At 53.8% G+C, this 18,872-nt stretch overlaps 1 protein-coding gene across 1 annotated transcript in view; it reads right to left on the reverse strand.

Annotated features, from left to right (window-relative positions):
- Positions 1 to 3,780: 3,780 nt before the first annotated feature.
- The window catches only part of LOC144487227 (IgGFc-binding protein-like), a 47,662-nt gene continuing 32,570 nt past the window's right edge, over positions 3,781 to 18,872 (reverse strand). The window contains exons 8-12 of the mRNA XM_078205299.1: positions 17,716 to 18,286; positions 11,254 to 11,453; positions 7,895 to 8,275; positions 5,818 to 6,113; positions 3,781 to 4,006 (exon numbers count right to left, since the gene is read on the reverse strand). Coding sequence (XP_078061425.1) covers positions 3,997 to 4,006; positions 5,818 to 6,113; positions 7,895 to 8,275; positions 11,254 to 11,453; positions 17,716 to 18,286 — 1,458 coding nt within the window. The 3' untranslated portion in view covers positions 3,781 to 3,996. The remainder of the gene's footprint in view (positions 4,007 to 5,817; positions 6,114 to 7,894; positions 8,276 to 11,253; positions 11,454 to 17,715; positions 18,287 to 18,872) is intronic.

Here is an 18,872-nt window from a genome sequence, read left to right on the forward strand (position 1 = left end):
CACCTCTATGTTCTCAAGAGTCCAATAAAATTTGCCGTGTCCGCTATGACTCTCACCAACTTTAATATCCCACCCAGTCTAATCCCACTCTCCCCCTCACTCCCCACACCCTTTAATATCCCACCCAGTCTAATCCCACTCTCCCCCTCACTCCCCACACCCTTTAATATCCCACCCAGTCTAATCCCACTCTCCCCCTCACTCCCCACACCTTTTAATGTCCCACCCAGTCTAATCCCACTCTCCCCCTCACTCCCCACACCTTTTAATATCCCACCCAGTCTAATCCCACTCTCCCCCTCACTCCCCACACCCTTTAATATCCCACCCAGTCTAATCCCACTCTCCCCCTCACTCCCTGCACCCTTTAATATCCCACGCAGTATAATCCCACTCTCCCCATCGCTCCCCGCACCCTTTAATATCTCACCCAGTATAATCCCACTCTCCCCTCGCTCCCCCCACCCTTTAATATCCCACCCAATCTAATCCCACTCTCCCCCCACCCTTTAATATCCCACCCAGTCTAATCTCACTCTCCCCGTCACTCCCTGCACCCTTTAATATCCCACCCAGTCTAATCCCACTCTCCCCCTCACTCCCCACACCATTTAATATCCCACCCAGTCTAATTCCACTCTCCCCGTCACTCCCCGCACCCTTTAATATCCCACCCAGTCTAATCCCACTCTCCCCCTCGCTCCCCACACCATTTAATATCCCACCCAGTCTAATCCCACTCTCCCCCTCACTCCCCGCACCCTTTAATATCCCACCCAGTCTAATCCCACTCTCCCCCTCGCTCCCCACACCATTTAATATCCCACCCAGTCTAATCCCACTCTCCCCCTCACTCCCCGCACCCTTTAATATCCCACCCAGTCTAATCCCACTCTCCCCCTCACTCCCCTCACCCTTTAATATCCCACCCAGTCTAATCCCACTCTCCCCTCACTCCCCACACCCTTTAATATCCCACCCAGTCTAATCCCACTCTCCCCCTCACTCCCCGCACCCTTTAATATCCCACGCAGTCTAATCCCACTCTCCCCCCTCACTCCCCGCACCTTTAATGTCCCACCCAGTCTAATCCCACTCTCCCCCCTCACTCCCCACACTCTTTAATATCCCACCCAGTCTAATCCCACTCTCCCCCTCACTCCCCACACCCTTTAATATCCCACGCAGTCTAATCCCACTCTCCCCCCTCACTCCCCGCACCTTTAATGTCCCACCCAGTCTAATCCCACTCTCCCCCTCACTCCCCACACCCTTTAATATCCCACGCAGTCTAATCCCACTCTCCCCCCTCACTCCCCGCACCTTTAATGTCCCACCCAGTCTAATCCCACTCTCCCCCTCACTCCCCACACTCTTTAATATCCCACCCAGTCTAATCCCACTCTCCCCGCACCTTTAATATCCCACCCAGTCTAATCCCACTCTCCCCCTCACTCCCCACACCCTTTAATATCCCACGCAGTCTAATCCCACTCTCCCCCCTCACTCCCCGCACCTTTAATGTCCCACCCAGTCTAATCCCACTCTCCCCCTCACTCCCCACACTCTTTAATATCCCACCCAGTCTAATCCCACTCTCCCCCCTCACTCCCCACACCCTTTAATATCCCACCCAGTCTAATCCCACTCTCCCCCTCTCTCCCTGCACCCTTTAATATCCCACCCAGTCTAATCCCACTCTCCCCCTCTCTCCCTGCACCCTTTAATATCCCACCCAGTCTAATCCCACTCTCCCCCTCACTCCCCACACCCTTTAATATCCCACCCAGTCTAATCCAAATCTCCGCCTCATTCCCCACACCCTTTAATATCCCACCCAGTCTAATCCCACTCTCCCCCTCTCTCCCTGCACCCTTTAATATCCCACCCAGTCGAATCCCACCCCCCTCACTCCCCACACCGTTTAATATCCCACCCAGTCTAATCCCACTCACCCCCCTCACTCCTCGCACCTTTAATGTCCCACCCAGTCTAATCCCACTCACTCCCCGCACCCTTTAATATCCCACCCAGTCTAATCCCACTCTCTCCCCTCACTCCCCGCACCCTTTAATATCCCACCCAGTCTAATCCCACTCTCCCCCTCACCCCCCGCACCCTTTAATATCCCACCCAGTCTAATCCCACTCTCCCCCCTCACTCCCCGCACCCTTTAATATCCCACCCAGTCTAATCCCACTCTCCCCCCTCACTCCCCGCACCCTTTAATATCCCACCCAGTCTAATCCCACTCTCCCCCTCACTCCCCTCACCCTTTAATATCCCACCCAGTCTAATCCCACTCTCCCCTCACTCCCCACACCCTTTAATATCCCACCCAGTCTAATCCCACTCTCCCCCTCACTCCCCGCACCCTTTAATATCCCACGCAGTCTAATCCCACTCTCCCCCCTCACTCCCCGCACCTTTAATGTCCCACCCAGTCTAATCCCACTCTCCCCCCTCACTCCCCACACTCTTTAATATCCCACCCAGTCTAATCCCACTCTCCCCCTCACTCCCCACACCCTTTAATATCCCACGCAGTCTAATCCCACTCTCCCCCCTCACTCCCCGCACCTTTAATGTCCCACCCAGTCTAATCCCACTCTCCCCCTCACTCCCCACACCCTTTAATATCCCACGCAGTCTAATCCCACTCTCCCCCCTCACTCCCCGCACCTTTAATGTCCCACCCAGTCTAATCCCACTCTCCCCCTCACTCCCCACACTCTTTAATATCCCACCCAGTCTAATCCCACTCTCCCCGCACCTTTAATATCCCACCCAGTCTAATCCCACTCTCCCCCTCACTCCCCACACCCTTTAATATCCCACGCAGTCTAATCCCACTCTCCCCCCTCACTCCCCGCACCTTTAATGTCCCACCCAGTCTAATCCCACTCTCCCCCTCACTCCCCACACTCTTTAATATCCCACCCAGTCTAATCCCACTCTCCCCCCTCACTCCCCACACCCTTTAATATCCCACCCAGTCTAATCCCACTCTCCCCCTCTCTCCCTGCACCCTTTAATATCCCACCCAGTCTAATCCCACTCTCCCCCTCTCTCCCTGCACCCTTTAATATCCCACCCAGTCTAATCCCACTCTCCCCCTCACTCCCCACACCCTTTAATATCCCACCCAGTCTAATCCAAATCTCCGCCTCATTCCCCACACCCTTTAATATCCCACCCAGTCTAATCCCACTCTCCCCCTCTCTCCCTGCACCCTTTAATATCCCACCCAGTCGAATCCCACCCCCCTCACTCCCCACACCGTTTAATATCCCACCCAGTCTAATCCCACTCACCCCCCTCACTCCTCGCACCTTTAATGTCCCACCCAGTCTAATCCCACTCACTCCCCGCACCCTTTAATATCCCACCCAGTCTAATCCCACTCTCTCCCCTCACTCCCCGCACCCTTTAATATCCCACCCAGTCTAATCCCACTCTCCCCCTCACCCCCCGCACCCTTTAATATCCCACCCAGTCTAATCCCACTCTCCCCCCTCACTCCCCGCACCCTTTAATATCCCACCCAGTCTAATCCCACTCTCCCCCCTCACTCCCCGCACCCTTTAATATCCCACCCAGTCTAATCCCACTCTCCCCCCTCACTCCCCGCACCCTTTAATATCCCACCCAGTCTAATCCCACTCTCCCCCCTCACTCCCCGCACCCTTTAATATCCCACCCAGTCTAATTTGTTCTGTATGTAAATCCCAATGCTTTGTGAATCTCCCAGTGAATAAAAATAAACTCAGAAACTCAGTTGTGAAATATTGCAAGAATGTGATTTTATTTTATGGAATGTGCATTGTGCAATCCGATTAACCCACACCTCCTTCAATTTATAGAATTCCTTCAATGTGATTGACGGGTAAAGTTAGAGTAAGTTGTTTGCCAGTCGAGAATCAGAAGATCTTGCTGAGAAGCAGACGTTATGCTGAATCCTGAGAATTTCCCTCGCCTGAAGCTTGATGATGATCCTTAAATTAAACTGAAAATTGAAAAAAGGTATGAATTATTACCTTGGAATTGTAAAATTGAGATGATTGGTGGGCGACCCTGTCAAATTAATATCGGGTTCAAGATGGTTAACATGAAGAATAGGTCAGGGCAAGTCCAGGGATGGGAGCCAGATCATTACTAACGGTGCTAATTGGATTATTCTGTCACCCTTTGTGACTTCTTAATGACCTTTGGTACTTGAACTCCCCGACACACAAGTCTATCTGGACCCCACTGGATCTCGCGTCGCACCAATCCCGATCCATTTTGCCTCCAAGGTGGATAAGGTCCATTTGTGAACACTTACTTATTAAGCTGGTCTGTCAGTATCTCTCTCCGCTGTTTACAATATCAGCTAATAATGTATCATTTGGCTGTGGGGCTTTCTATCTCAGCATCCAAGCTGTTCATGAGTAGGGTGAAATTCTGTCAACCGAAATCTTGTTGGGAGCCACAACTCACAATCCGGCCGGTTAGTGACTCTACGCTTCATCCCGACTCCATATCCTGCGGTTCAGCCAATCCCTGAACCAGGACAATCATTCATCTCCAATCTCAACTGATGGCAAGAATTCTGTTTCGAGGAACTTCATCATCTTTAGTCTGAACCTCAGACACTCCCCGGACAGCTTGAACCACCCATTCAAATGTCAGACAAAGGGAGTGGAGAGAGAGAGACACACACAGAGGAAAGAAGAGTGATAGAGCAACAAGATAGAGGTGGGAGAGAGACAGCAATGGAGGGGTGAGAGAGAGAGTGGGAGTGACGGGGTGGGGGAGAGACAGAGTTGGAAGGAAGAGAGGAGGAAGGGTGAGTGCAGATGGAGAGATAGAGATGGGGGAGAGAGACAGATGGAGAGGGGGAGAGAGACAGATGGAGGGAGGGAGAGAGACAGAGAGAGAGAGGGGTTAGAGAGAGAGAGAGGGGAAAGTGCAGTTGGGAGGGGAAGAGATGGAGGAGAAGGGGGGAGAGCGAGAGAGACAGAAGGATGGAGAGAGGGAGAAATGGAGGGTGAGAGAGACAGAGATGGAGCAGGGAGAGAGGGGGAGAGATACAGATGGAGAGAGAGATGGAGGGGGTTAGAGAGAGGCGTGAAGGGGAGATAGTGGGGCAGAGGGAGAGACAGAGATGGAGGGGAGAGCAAGATGGGTGAGTGAGAGGGACAGAGAGAGAGATAGAGGGAAGACAAGAGAGGGAAGAGAGAGATACACCCATAAAGGGAGAGGAAGTCAGAGGGACAATAGGAAACAAGAGACATGAACGCTTCAGGTGGATTGTATTTGCTGGAGTTCAGAAGGATGAGGGGGAAACCTCATAAAAACCAGTAGAATTCTAACAGGGTTAGACAGGGTAGATGCAGGAAGAATGTTCCTGATGGTGGGGGAATCCACTCTCAGAAGTCACAGTCTGAGGGTACAGGGTAGACCATTTAAGATGAGACATTCCTTCACCCAGAGGGTGGTGAATCTGTGGAATTCACTCCCGCAGAAAGTAATTGAGGCCAAAACATTTTGTTATTTCAAGAATCCGGGATCAAAGGATCTGGGAGGAAAGCGGGATCAGGATATTGAATTGGATGATCAGCCATGATGGTAATGAATGGCGGAGCAGGCTGGGAGGGCCGAATGGCCTCCTCCTGCTCCTATCTTCTATGATTCTATAGAGAGGGAGATACAAAGGAGGGAGAAATATCTCGGGAAGGCGAGGGTGGGAGACAGTGAGAGACAGAGAGGGGTTCTCCAAGGGAATGTAACCCACTCCAGCAAGGTGCAGTCACACATCCGGACAGGGATACTCACCAGCTGGAGAACTCCTTTGCCAGCCATGCCCGGAAGTACTGCTCAACGTCAGTCGTCACTTTTCCATTGGGCATCGTCAGCTCGCCCTTGCTGCTGCCATCAAAGTTTCCACATGCCCCACACAACTGCTTCCTCAATGTGTCCGCCACAGTCACCGTGACATCTCCAAATCCCCGGAACAACAGGCGGACCTTGCCATCATGTTCCACCATCACCCCTCCCGCTTCAACCTTAATGGTCACTTTGGAGGTAGCTTTAAATGGCAGCTGGTCTTGTTTCACTGGCTGTCCATTCACCTGGGCAAAGGAAAGTGGCATGTCAGCACCGAGATAATCTACCGCAAAAACCGCTCACAACCATCACCCCTCCATTCTTCACTCAGTCCATCAGTCTGTCCCTCCCTCCCTCCGTCCACCCATCAGTCTGTCCCTCCCTCCGTCCACCCATCAGTCTGTCCCTCCCTCCCTCCGTCCACCCACCAGTCTGTCCCTCCCTCCCTCCTTCCACCCATCAGTCTGTCCCTCCCTCCCTCCGTCCACCCATCAGTCTGTCCCTCCCTCCGTCCACCCATCAGTCTGTCCCTCCCTCCCTCCGTCCACCCATCAGTCTGTCCCTCCCTCCCTCCGTCCACCCATCAGTCTGTCCCTCCCTCCCTCCGTCCACCCATCAGTCTGTTCCTCCCTCCCTCCGTCCACCCATCAGTCTGTCCCTCCCTCCCTCCGTCCACCCATCAGTCTGTCCCTCCCTCCCTCCGTCCACCCATCAGTCTGTCCCTCCCTCCCTCCATCCACCCATCAGTCTGTCCCTCCCTCCCTCCGTCCACCCATCAGTCTGTCCCTCCCTCCCTCCGTCCACCCATCAGTCTGTCCCTCCCTCCCTCCGTCCACCCATCAGTCTGTCCCTCCCTCCCTCCGTCCACCCATCAGTCTGTCCCTCCCTCCCTCCATCCACCCATCAGTCTGTCCCTCCCTCCCTCCGTCCACCCATCAGTCTGTCCCTCCCTCCCTCCGTCCACCCATCAGTCTGTTCCTCCCTCCCTCCGTCCACCCATCAGTCTGTCCCTCCCTCCCTCCGTCCACCCATCAGTCTGTCCCTCCCTCCCTCCCTCCGTCCACCCATTAAACACAAATAGAATCACCCAATCTGTCCATCCATCAATCAGTCTGACTCGCACACGGTCCCCAAACAGCCAGTCTGTCCAGTGGGTCATCTGTTATTAGCCTGAGCTTCGGATTCCTTCAGGTTTCATCGTTGGAGATTGGTATAAAGTGAAGACGTTGCTGGGCACCTTCACCCACACGCAGAGCAGGGGAGCACCCTGGGGTGGGAGAGAGGCCCCTTCGGGCAGGCTAACACAGCAGATGTTAGCATGGTGGGAGAATGGCCACTTGGATCGGAGGTGGGGAATGGCCATTATTGGCTGCAGGAGAATGGGGGATGATGGGCTTATGGAGGGGTGGTTACCATGGCGGGGAGGGGGTGGTTACCATGGCGGGGAGGGGGTGGTTATCATGGCGGGGAGGGGGTGGTTATCATGGCGGGGAGGGGGTGGTTACCATGGCGGGGAGGGAGGTGGGGGGTGGGGGGGGGGGGGGGTACCATGGCGGGGAGGGAGGTGGGGGGTGGGGTTACCATGGCGGGGAGGGGGGGTGGTTACCATGGCGGGGAGGGGGTGGTTACCATGGCGGGGAGGGGGTGGTTACCATGGCGGGGAGGGGGTGGTTACCATGGCGGGGAGGGAGGTGGGGGGTGGGGGGGGGGGGTACCATGGCGGGGAGGGAGGTGGGGGGTGGGGTTACCATGGCGGGGAGGGGGGGTGGTTACCATGGCGGGGAGGGGGGGGTGGTGCAGTGGGCGGGGAGGGGGGGTGTGGTGCGGGGAATGAGGGAATGGTCAGGAGTGGGGATAGTCACTTCAGGGTGGCACAGTGGTGGGCGATCGTCACTCAGAGGGGAGACAGTCCTCGCCACCGGGGTTATACTGGTGTCATCTTTGCAAAGGTCAGGTTCAATGTTTATCGGACAGGGTGGGCCGGAGGCTGCTGAAGTCCCAGGAACCGCGACGATGGGGTACTTACCCAGATGGTTTTCTCCTCGGTCACAGCGATGAAGGCACCCTCAAAGTACACGTAGATGGCTGCCGCACCCAGCTTAGCATGTTTGCTGCAGGCCCTGAACTCCATCAGTGCTCGGAACCACACTGCTGAGCGCTGATCGCAGATGGAGGCCACCTCGTATATCCCCGGTGCCCGCACCTCTGCTGCTCTGCCATCGAATGTGGCCAGCCTCCGGCCCTCTGTGATTGAGCAGATACCTTCCTTTGTGTAGCAGCCTCGCACGCCATTCCGGAGCTGGCACACCTCATTGGCTGCGCAGCCCACCTTCTCACACACCACCACACCTGTGGGGTAGCAAGTGCACTTCTCCAGACAATTCCGTGTGAAGATAACCTCCTCCGCCTGCAAGCCACGGAAAACAAATCCGTGACACGCAACCAATTCAGAGTGGAAGAACGGCCCATTCCGCCCAACAAACCCATCATCCACACCAGCCTCCTCCCAATCCCCTCCACATCTCACTCCCATCTCCATCTATTCCTTTCTCCATCATGTGTTTATCCAGCTTTCCCCCTTAAATACATCGATACTATTCACTTCAACCACTCTCTGTGGGAGCGAGTCCCACATTCTCCCCCCACTCCCCGTGGGAGCGAGTCCCAGATTCTCCCCCACTCCCCGTGGGAGCGAGTCCCACATTCTCCCAATCCCCGTGGGAGCGAGTCCCACATTCTCCCCCCACTCCCCTGGGAGCGAGTCCCACATACTCCCCCTGGGAGCGAGTCCCACATTCTCCCAATCCCCGTGGGAGCGAGTCCCACATTCTCCCCCCACTCCCCTGGGAGCGAGTCCCACATTCTCCCAATCCCCCTGGGAGCGAGTCCCACATTCTCCCAATCCCCCTGGGAGCGAGTCCCACATTCTCCCAATCCCCGTGGGAGCGAGTCCCACATTCTCCCAATCCCCGTGGGAGCGAGTCCCACATTCTCCCCCCACTCCCCTGGGAGCGAGTCCCACATTCTCCCAATCCCCCTGGGAGCGAGTCCCACATTCTCCCAATCTCCGCGGGAGCGAGTCCCACATTCTCCCCATTCCCCGTGGGAGTGAGTCCCACATTCTCCCCACTCCCCGTGGGAGCGAGTCCCACATTCTCCCCCACTCCCAATGGGAGCGAGTCCCACATTCTCCCCCACTCCCTGTGGGAGCGAGTCCCACATTCTCCCCCACTCCCAATGGGAGCGAGTCCCACATTCTCCCCACTCCCCGTGGGAGCGAGTCCCACATTCTCTCCACTCCCAACAGATACGGAGACTGGAACTGAGCACAGTGCTACAAGTGTGGCCTAACCGAGGGATAAGCTCCCTCTACACTATCCCCATCAAACACTCCCAGGACAGGTACAGCACGGGGTTAGATACAGAGTAAAGCTCCCTCTACACTATCCCCATCAAACACTCCCAGGACAGGTACAGCACGGGGTTAGATACAGAGTAAAGCTCCCTCTACACTGTCCCCCATCAAACACTCCCAGGACAGGTACAGCACGGGGTTAGATACAGAGTAAAGCTCCGTCTACACTGTCCCCCATCAAACACTCCCAGGACAGGTACAGCACGGGGTTAGATACAGAGTAAAGCTCCCTCTACACTATCCCCATCAAACACTCCCAGGACAGGTACAGCACGGGGTTAGATACAGAGTAAAGCTCCCTCTACACTGTCCCCCATCAAACACTCCCAGGACAGGTACAGCACGGGGTTAGATACAGAGTAAAGCTCCGTCTACACTGTCCCCCATCAAACACTCCCAGGACAGGTACAGCACGGGGTTAGATACAGAGTAAAGCTCCCTCTACACTATCCCCATCAAACACTCCCAGGACAGGTACAGGACGGGGTTAGATACAGAGTAAAGCTCCCTCTACACTGTCCCCCATCAAACACTCCCAGGACAGGTACAGCACGGGGTTAGATACAGAGTAAAGCTCCCTCTACACTATCCCCATCAAACACTCCCAGGACAGATACAGCACGGGGTTAGATACAGAGTAAAGCTCCCTCTACACTGTCCCCCATCAAACACTCCCAGGACAGGTACAGCACGGGGTTAGATACAGAGTAAAGCTCCCTCTACACTGTCCCCATCAAACACTCCCAGGACAGGTACAGCACGGGGCTAGATACAGAGTAAAGCTCCCTCTACACTGTCCCCCATCAAACACTCCCAGGACAGGTACAGCACGGGGTTAGATACAGAGTAAAGCTCCCTCTACACTATCCCCATCAAACACTCCCAGGACAGGTACAGGACGGGGTTAGATACAGAGTAAAGCTCCCTCTACACTGTCCCACATCAAACACTCCCAGGACAGGTACAGCACGGGGTTAGATACAGAGTAAAGCTCCCTCTACACTGTCCCCCATCAAACACTCCCAGGACAGGTACAGCACGGGGTTAGATACAGAGTAAAGCTCCCTCTACACTGTCCCCCCATCAAACACTCCCAGGACAGGGACAGCACGGGGTTAGATACAGAGTAAAGCTCCCTCTACACTGTCCCCCATCAAACACTCCCAGGACAGGTACAGCACGGGGTTAGATACAGAGTAAAGCTCCCTCTACACTGTCCCCATCAAACACTCCCAGGACAGGTACAGCACGGGGTTAGATACAGAGTAAAGCTCCCTCTACACTGTCCCCCCATCAAACACTCCCAGGACAGGTACAGCACGGGGTTAGATACAGAGTAAAGCTCCCTCTACACTGTCCCCCATCAAACACTCCCAGGACAGGTACAGCATGGGGCTAGATACAGAGTAAAGCTCCCTCTACACTGTCCCCCATCAAACACTCCCAGGACAGGTACAGCACGGGGTTAGATACAGAGTAAAGCTCCCTCTACACTGTCCCCATCAAACACTCCCAGGACAGGTACAGCACGGGGTTAGATACAGAGTAAAGCTCCCTCTACACTGTCCCCCATCAAACACTCCCAGGACAGGTACAGCATGGGGCTAGATACAGAGTAAAGCTCCCTCTACACTGTCCCCCATCAAACACTCCCAGGACAGGTACAGCACGGGGTTAGATACAGAGTAAAGCTCCCTCTACACTGTCCCCATCAAACACTCCCAGGACAGGTACAGCACGGGGTTAGATACAGAGTAAAGCTCCCTCTACACTGTCCCCATCAAACACTCCCAGGACAGGTACAGCACAGGGTTAGATACAGAGTAAAGCTCCCTCTACACTGTCCCCATCAAACACACCCAGGACAGGTACAGCACGGGGTTAGATACAGAGTAAAGCTCCCTCTACACTAATGCACTGGGATACATACACACACTGGAATTCTCAGCAATGAAGTTTTCTTGAATTACCTGGAAATATCTTCCTTGATAGACGCAGCCACAGTTTTCCAGAGGAACACATTCTTTGCCACTGGAGACGTAACCAGCATCGCACTGACAACCCTCTGAACACGTGGCATCGCAGCCCCCAGGGGCAAGGATTTCAGAACAGCTGGATTCACAGGTACCGGCACAGAGTTCATAGTGGCTGTTCGCTGGACAGGAGAGAGCTACAGGGAGGGGAGGAGAAGGAAGAAAATCCTCAACAAGGGGAAATAGCGACAAGGCAGTGTCTCAGTCTGGGGCAGCGATCATCTCCCACACTACCACCCGTTAAAATTACAGAAAGATTAAAGCAAGCGGGAGGGTCAGTGAGATGGGGTTCGAGGGATATGAGGAGAAGGTGGGATTGAGGGATATGAGGAGTAGGTGGGATTGAGGGATATGAGGAGAAGGTGGGATTGAGGGATATGAGGAGAAGGTGGGATTGAGGGATATGGGGAGAAGGTGGGATTGAGGGATATGGGGAGAAGGTGGGATTGAGGGATATGAGGAGTAGGTGGGATTGAGGGATATGGGGAGAAGGTGGAATTGAGGGATATGGGGAGAAGGTGGGATTGAGGGATATGGGGAGAAGGTGGGATTGAGGGATATGGGGAGAAGGTGGGATTGAGGGATATGGGGAGAAGGTGGGATTGAGGGATATGGGGAGAAGGTGGGATTGAGGGATATGGGGAGAAGGTGGGATTGAGGGATGCAGGACAAAGAACAAAGAACAATACAGCACAGGAACAGGCCCTTCGGCCCTCCAAGCCCGTGCCGCTCCCTGGTCCAAACTAGACCATTCTTTTGTATCCCTCCATTCCCACTCCGTTCATATGGCTGTCCAGATAAGTCTTAAACGTTCCCAGTGTGTCCGTCTCCACCACCTTGCCTGGCAGCGCATTCCAGGTCCCCACCACCCTCTGTGTAAAATATGTCCTTCTGATATCCGTGTTAAACCTCCCCCCCTTCACCTTGAACCTATGACCCCTCGTGAACGTCACCACCGACCTGGGGAAATGTTTCCCACTGTTCACCCTATCTATGCCTTTCATAATTTTATACACCTCTATTAAGTCTCCCCTCATCCTCCGTCTTTCCAGGGAGAACAACCCCAGTTTACCCAATCTCTCCTCATAACTAAGCCCCTCCATACCAGGCAACATCCTGGTAAACCTCCTCTGCACTCTCTCCAAAGCCTCCACGTCCTTCTGGTAGTGTGGTGACCAGAACTGGACGCAGTATTCCAAATGCGGCCGAACCAACGTTCTATACATCTGCAACATCAGACCCCAACTTTTATACTCTATGCCCCGTTCTATAAAGGCAAGCATGCCATATGCCTTCTTCACCACCTTCTCCACCTGTGACGTCACCTTCAAGGATCTGTGGACTTGCACACCCAGGTCCCTCTGCGTATCTACACCCTTTTTGGTTCTGCCATTTATCGTATAGCTCCCCCCTACGTTAGTTCTACCAAAATGCATCACTTCGCATTTATCAGGATTGAACTCCATCTGCCATTTCTTTGCCCAAATTTCCAGCCTATCTATATCCTTCTGTAGCTTCTGACAATGCTCCTCACTATCTGCAAGTCCAGCCATTTTCGTGTCGTCCTCAAACTTACTGATCACCCCAGTTACACCTTCTTCCAGATCGTTTATATAAATCACAAACAGCAGAGGTCCCAATACAGAGCCCTGTGGAACACCACTAGTCACAGGCCTCCAGCCGGAAAAAGACCCTTCCACTACCACCCTCTGTCTTCTGTGACCAAGCCAGTTCTCCATCCATCTCGCCACCTCCCCCTTTATCCCATGAGATCCAACCTTTTTCACCAGCCTACCATGAGGGACTTTGTCAAACGCTTTACTAAAGTCCATATAGACGACATCCACGGCCCTTCCCTCGTCAACCATTCTGGTCACTTCTTCAAAAAACTCCACCAGGTTAGTGAGGCATGACCTCCCCCTCACAAAACCATGCTGACTATCGTTAATGAGTTTATTCCTTTCTAAATGCGCATACATCCTATCTCTAAGAATCCTCTCCAACAACTTCCCCACCACGGACGTCAAGCTCACCGACCTATAATTACCCGGGTTATCCTTCCTACCCTTCTTAAATAACGGGACCACATTAGCTATCCTCCAATCCTCTGGGACCTCACCTGTGTCCAGTGACCAGACAAAGATTTGCGTCAGAGGCCCAGCGATTTCATCTCTCGTCTCCCTGAGCAGCCTTGGATAGATTCCATCAGGCCCTGGGGATTTGTCAGTCTTTATATTCTCTAACAAACCTAACACTTCCTCCTTTGTAATGGAGATTTTCTCCAACGGTTCAACACTCCCCTCCGAGACACTCCCAGTCAACACATCCCTCTCCTTTGTGAATACCGACGCAAAGTATTCATTTAGGATCTCCCCTACTTCTTTGGGCTCCAAGCATAATTCCCCACTTTTGTCCCTGAGAGGTCCGATTTTTTCCCTGACAACCCTTTTGTTCCTAACGTATGAATAAAATGCCTTGGGATTCTCCTTAATCCTGTCTGCCAAGGACATTTCGTGACCCCTTTTTGCTCTTCTAATTCCCCGTTTGAGTTCTTTCCTACTTTCTTTGTACTCCTCCAGAGCTCCCTCCGTTTTTAGCTGCGTGGACCTAACGTACGCCTCTCTTTTCTTTTTGACCAGTCCCTCAATTTCCCTGGTTATCCACGGTTCTCGAATCCTACCTTTCCTATCCTTCCTCTTCACAGGCACATGCCTATCCTGCAGCCCTAACAACTGTTCCTTAAAAGACTCCCACATGCCAGATGTGGATTTACCCTCAAACAGCCTCTCCCAATCAAGAGCTGCCAATTTCTGCCTAATCCCACTAAAGTTAGCCTTCCCCCAATCCAACACCTTACCCTTGGGACACCACTCATCCTTTTCCATCACTATCCTAAAGCTAACAGAATTGTGGTCACTATTTGCCACATGTTCCCCTACCGAAACTTTGAAGACCTGACCGGGCTCATTCCCCAGTACTAGGTCCAGTATAGCCCCCTCTCTAGTCGGGCTATTTACATATTGTTCCAAAGAACCCTCCTGTACGCATTTTACAAATTCCTCCCTATTCAGAGTCCCTGCTCTCGGCGATTTCCAGTCTATACCAGGGAAATTGAAGTCTCCCACTACAACAACCCTATTTTTCCTGCACCTATCCAGTATCTCCTGACATATCCGTTCTTCCACTTCCCTTGGGCTGTTGGGGGGCCTGTAGTATACCCCCAACATCGTGACTGCGCCCTTCCTGTTTCTAAGCTCCACCCACAGTGACTCGTTACACGACCCCTCTGAATTGTCCTCCCTCTGCACCGCTGTAATATGCTCTCCAACTAATACTGCTACTCCCCCACCTCTTTTGGCCCCTCCTCTGTCTCGCCTAAAACACTTGTACCCCAGAATATTCAGCTGCCAGTCCTGTCCCTCTTTCAACCAAGTCTCCGTCACCGCAACCACATCCAAATTCCTCGTGAGCATTAAGGCCCTAAGTTCGTCTGTCTTACCTGCTACGCTCCTTGCATTGAAGTAGATGCACTCCAAACCTCCAGGCCCAGTGAGGTCATCCTCCCCCAGAGTGCTCTTCTTCTTTGCCAGCCTTGTCCCAGCCCCAAGCTCGTCCCCAGCCTCTACACCTGTAGACCTAATATTTTGATCCCCACCCTCCTGCCATACTAGTTTAAACCCCCCCGAACTGCACGAGCAAAACTCCCAGCCAGGATATTCGTGCCCTTCCAACTTAGTTGTGACCCGTCATAGAATCATAGAAACCCTACAGTGCAGAAGGAGGCCATTCGGCCCATCGAGTCCACACCGACCACAATCCCGCCCAGGCCCTACCCCCACATATTTACCTGCTAATCCCTCTAACCTATGCATCTCAGGACTCTAAGGGGCAATTTTTAACCTGGCCAATCAACCTAACCCGCACGTCCTTGTACAGGTGCCATCCTCTCCTGAAAACTTCCCATTGATCTAGGAAAATGAAGCCCTCCCTCCTGGACCAGTCCTTTAGCCAAGCATTCAATTGTACTAACTCCCTATTCCGAGCCTCACTGGCACGAGGCATTGGGAGCAGCCCAGAGATGGCCACCCTGGAGGCCCTACTTTTTAGTTTATTTCCCAACTCCCTGAATTGCTCTCGTAGGATCCCCCTGCTCTTCCTATCTACGTCATTTGCACCAATGTGTACAATGACATCCGTTTCTTTATCTTCCCCTTTTAATATGCCTCCTATCCGCTTGGAGACATCCATGACCCCAGCACCAGGTAGGCAGACTACCATCCTGGAGTCCCGTTCGCCCCCACAGAATCGCCTGTCCGTGCCTCTAACCGACGCATCCCCCACCACGATTGCTCTCCTAACCCCTCTCTTGCCTTTCCGGGCCACAGAGCCTGACTCTGTGCCAGTGACCTGGTCACTGTGGCTTACCCCTGGTGAGTCATCCTCCTCCACACTATCCAAAACAATATACTTGTTTTGGAGTGGGACAACCACAGGTGACCCCTCCACTAATTGCTCACTCCCCTCCCCTCTCACACCTGTCGCCGAGCCCTTCCTATTATGAGAGACAGCCACTGGAATACTCTCTGGTACGTTACCCTTCTGACCTTTACTCCTCCTAACTGTGACCCCCGTGTCTTCCTCCCGATGCCCCGGTGTAACTCGTTCCCTATAACTCATGTCAATTATTCTCTCATTCTCCCTGACTAGACCAAGGTCAGCAATCTGCAGCTCCAGTTCCGTGACGCGGTCCCTCAGGAGCTGCAGTTCCACGCACCTGGCACAAATGTGAACCTCCGGGAGGCTCGGTGTTTCCAGGAACTCCCACATCCCACACTGGAAGCACCGAACTGGCCTATCACTCATAATTACCCTTATTCTATATAGGTTTGGATAAAAATAACGTACCTTGCCTAAGCCCTGTGAGCCAAAGCCCTTATAGCACACACTCTGCTTCCCACACAGTCTGCTTCCCACACACTCTGCTTCCCACACACTCTGCTTCCCACACACTCTGCTTCCCACACACTCTGCTTCCCACACACTCTGCTTCCCACACACTCTGCTTCCCACACACTCTGCTTCCCACACACTCTGCTTCCCACACACTCTGCTTCCCACACACTCTGCTTCCCACACACTCTGCTTCCCACACACTCTGCTTCCCACACACTCTGCTTCCCACACACTCTGCTTCCCACACACTCTGCTTCCCACACACTCTGCTTCCCACACACTCTGCTTCCCACACACTCTGCTTCCCACACACTCTGCTTCCCACACACTCTGCTTCCCACACACTCTGCTTCCCACACACTACGCTGCCCGCTCCCGACGCTGCCCGCTGTATAGTGCGGCCGGCTTTTTATGCTCCAGTCGAACAAAGAGGTCGAAGCCCCCAGGTAACTGACTTTTATACTAAGAACTCAACCTCCCAGAATCCCCTTCAGCTGACCTCACTTCCTTTAATTTAAAACCTTGAAAAAAGCCCGCGAAACAAACAAGGAATACAATTAAATAAAGAAATCAGTACTTTGCCTACCCTCAGCACTCCTGCTAAGAATCTCTCCCTCAGTCCTGCTCCAGTCGAACAAAGGGATATGGGGAGAAGGTGGGATTGAGGGATATGGGGAGATGAGGGATTGAGGGATATGGGGAGAAGGTGGAATTGAGGGATATGGGGAGATGAGGGATTGAGGGATATGAGGAGTAGGTGGGATTGAGGGATATGGGGAGAAGGTGGGATTGAGGGATATGGGGAGAAGGTGGGATTGAGGGATATGGGGAGATGAGGGATTGAGGGATATGGGGAGAAGGTGGGATTGAGGGATATGGGGAGAAGGTGGGATTGAGGGATATGGGGAGAAGGTGGGATTGAGGGATATGGGGAGAAGGTGGGATTGAGGGATATGGGGAGATGAGGGATTGAGGGATATGGGGAGAAGGTGGGATTGAGGGATATGGGGAGAAGGTGGGATTGAGGGATATGGGGAGAAGGTGGGATTGAGGGATATGGGGAGAAGGTGGGATTGAGGGATATGGGGAGAAGGTGGGATTGAGGGATATGGGGAGAAGGTGGGATTGAGGGATACGGGGAGAAGGTGGGATTGAGGGATATGGGGAGAAGGTGGGATTGAGGGATATGAGGAGTAGGTGGGATTGAGGGATATGGGGAGAAGGTGGGATTGAGGGATATGGGGAGATGGTGTTGATATGTTGGGTCCAATTGACACCATTGCGAAAGGTTAGCATTAATTCAGCATTAAGCCTTTGATTAACATTCAGCACCCATCCCTGGTCAGCCTATCCCAGCACCTATGGGTGGGGGTGAATTGGGCATGGGTTTCACAGTTGGCCTCAGTACCCCCTTTCATACATTGCACAAAGGAATCCAATACTCACGGCAGAAGTCTTTGTTCCTCCAGGATTTGATGTGGACACCAGCGGACTGACAGGCAATGGCGTATGCTTGGAGACTGTTACAGAGCACCTCCCGCTGTCCATTGGCTTCACACACATCATACAGGCAGTTCTTAAAGAAGGCTTCAGGTTTAATCACACGTATACAAGCGGCAAACGGCCCATTGCCAGCTTTCAAGAGGCCACAAGCATCGTTCCTGCCGTACAAGCTGGTCTTTTCCGCATCGCAGCGTGGACACTTGTCCCCACAGCCATCGCTACACTGCATCCCCCGGACCGACACCTTCCAGCTCGCTCCAAACACCGTCATATCTTGGGTCACCTTGCCGTCAGGAAGGGTGAACTCGTTCTTGTCGTCCATGTCGTAGTTCCCGCACAGACCGCCCAGTTTCCCCTGGTAGGTGCTGGGGACCACCACAGCCACATAATACACTGCATCGTATGTGACCTGCAGACCAAACCTTGTCTGCAGCACGATCTTGTTCCCTTCCTGGGTCACCTTTACACTCTTACAGCGCAGCTGGAAGGGCAGATTAAAGAGTTCCCCATCGACCTGCGAGACACAGAGAGCACGTCAACTGTCACCACTAAAAAACAATGCTGCGGCCAAGCGCTGCCAGTCTCACCAACCCCCCTGCCAACCCCAACCCCCCTGCCAACCCCAACCCCCCTGCCAACCTCCAAACCCTGCCAACCCCAACCCCCCTGCCAACCTCCAAACCCTGCCAACCCCAACCGCCCTGCCAACCCCAACCCCCCTGCCAACCTCCAAACCCTGCAACCCCTACCCCCCTGCCAACCCCAACCCCCCTGCCAACCCCAACCCCCCTGCCACCCCAACCCCCTGGAAACCCCAACCCCCCTGCCAACCCCTGCCAACCCCAACCCCCCTGCCAACCCCAACCCCCCTGCCACCCCAACCCCCCTGCCAACCCCAACCCCCCTGCCAGCCTCCAAACCCTGCCAACCCCAACTGCCCTGCCAACCCCAACCGCCCTGCCACCCCAACCCCCCTGCCAACCTCCAAACCCTGCCAACCCCAACCTGCCAGCCTCCAAACCCTGCCAACCCCAACCACCCTGCCAACCTCCAAACCCTGCCAACCCCAACCCCCCTGCCAACCTCCAAACCCTGCAACC

Source organism: Mustelus asterias, unplaced genomic scaffold (assembly GCF_964213995.1).
Source record: "Mustelus asterias unplaced genomic scaffold, sMusAst1.hap1.1 HAP1_SCAFFOLD_656, whole genome shotgun sequence".
Classification (NCBI taxonomy): domain Eukaryota; kingdom Metazoa; phylum Chordata; class Chondrichthyes; order Carcharhiniformes; family Triakidae; genus Mustelus; species Mustelus asterias.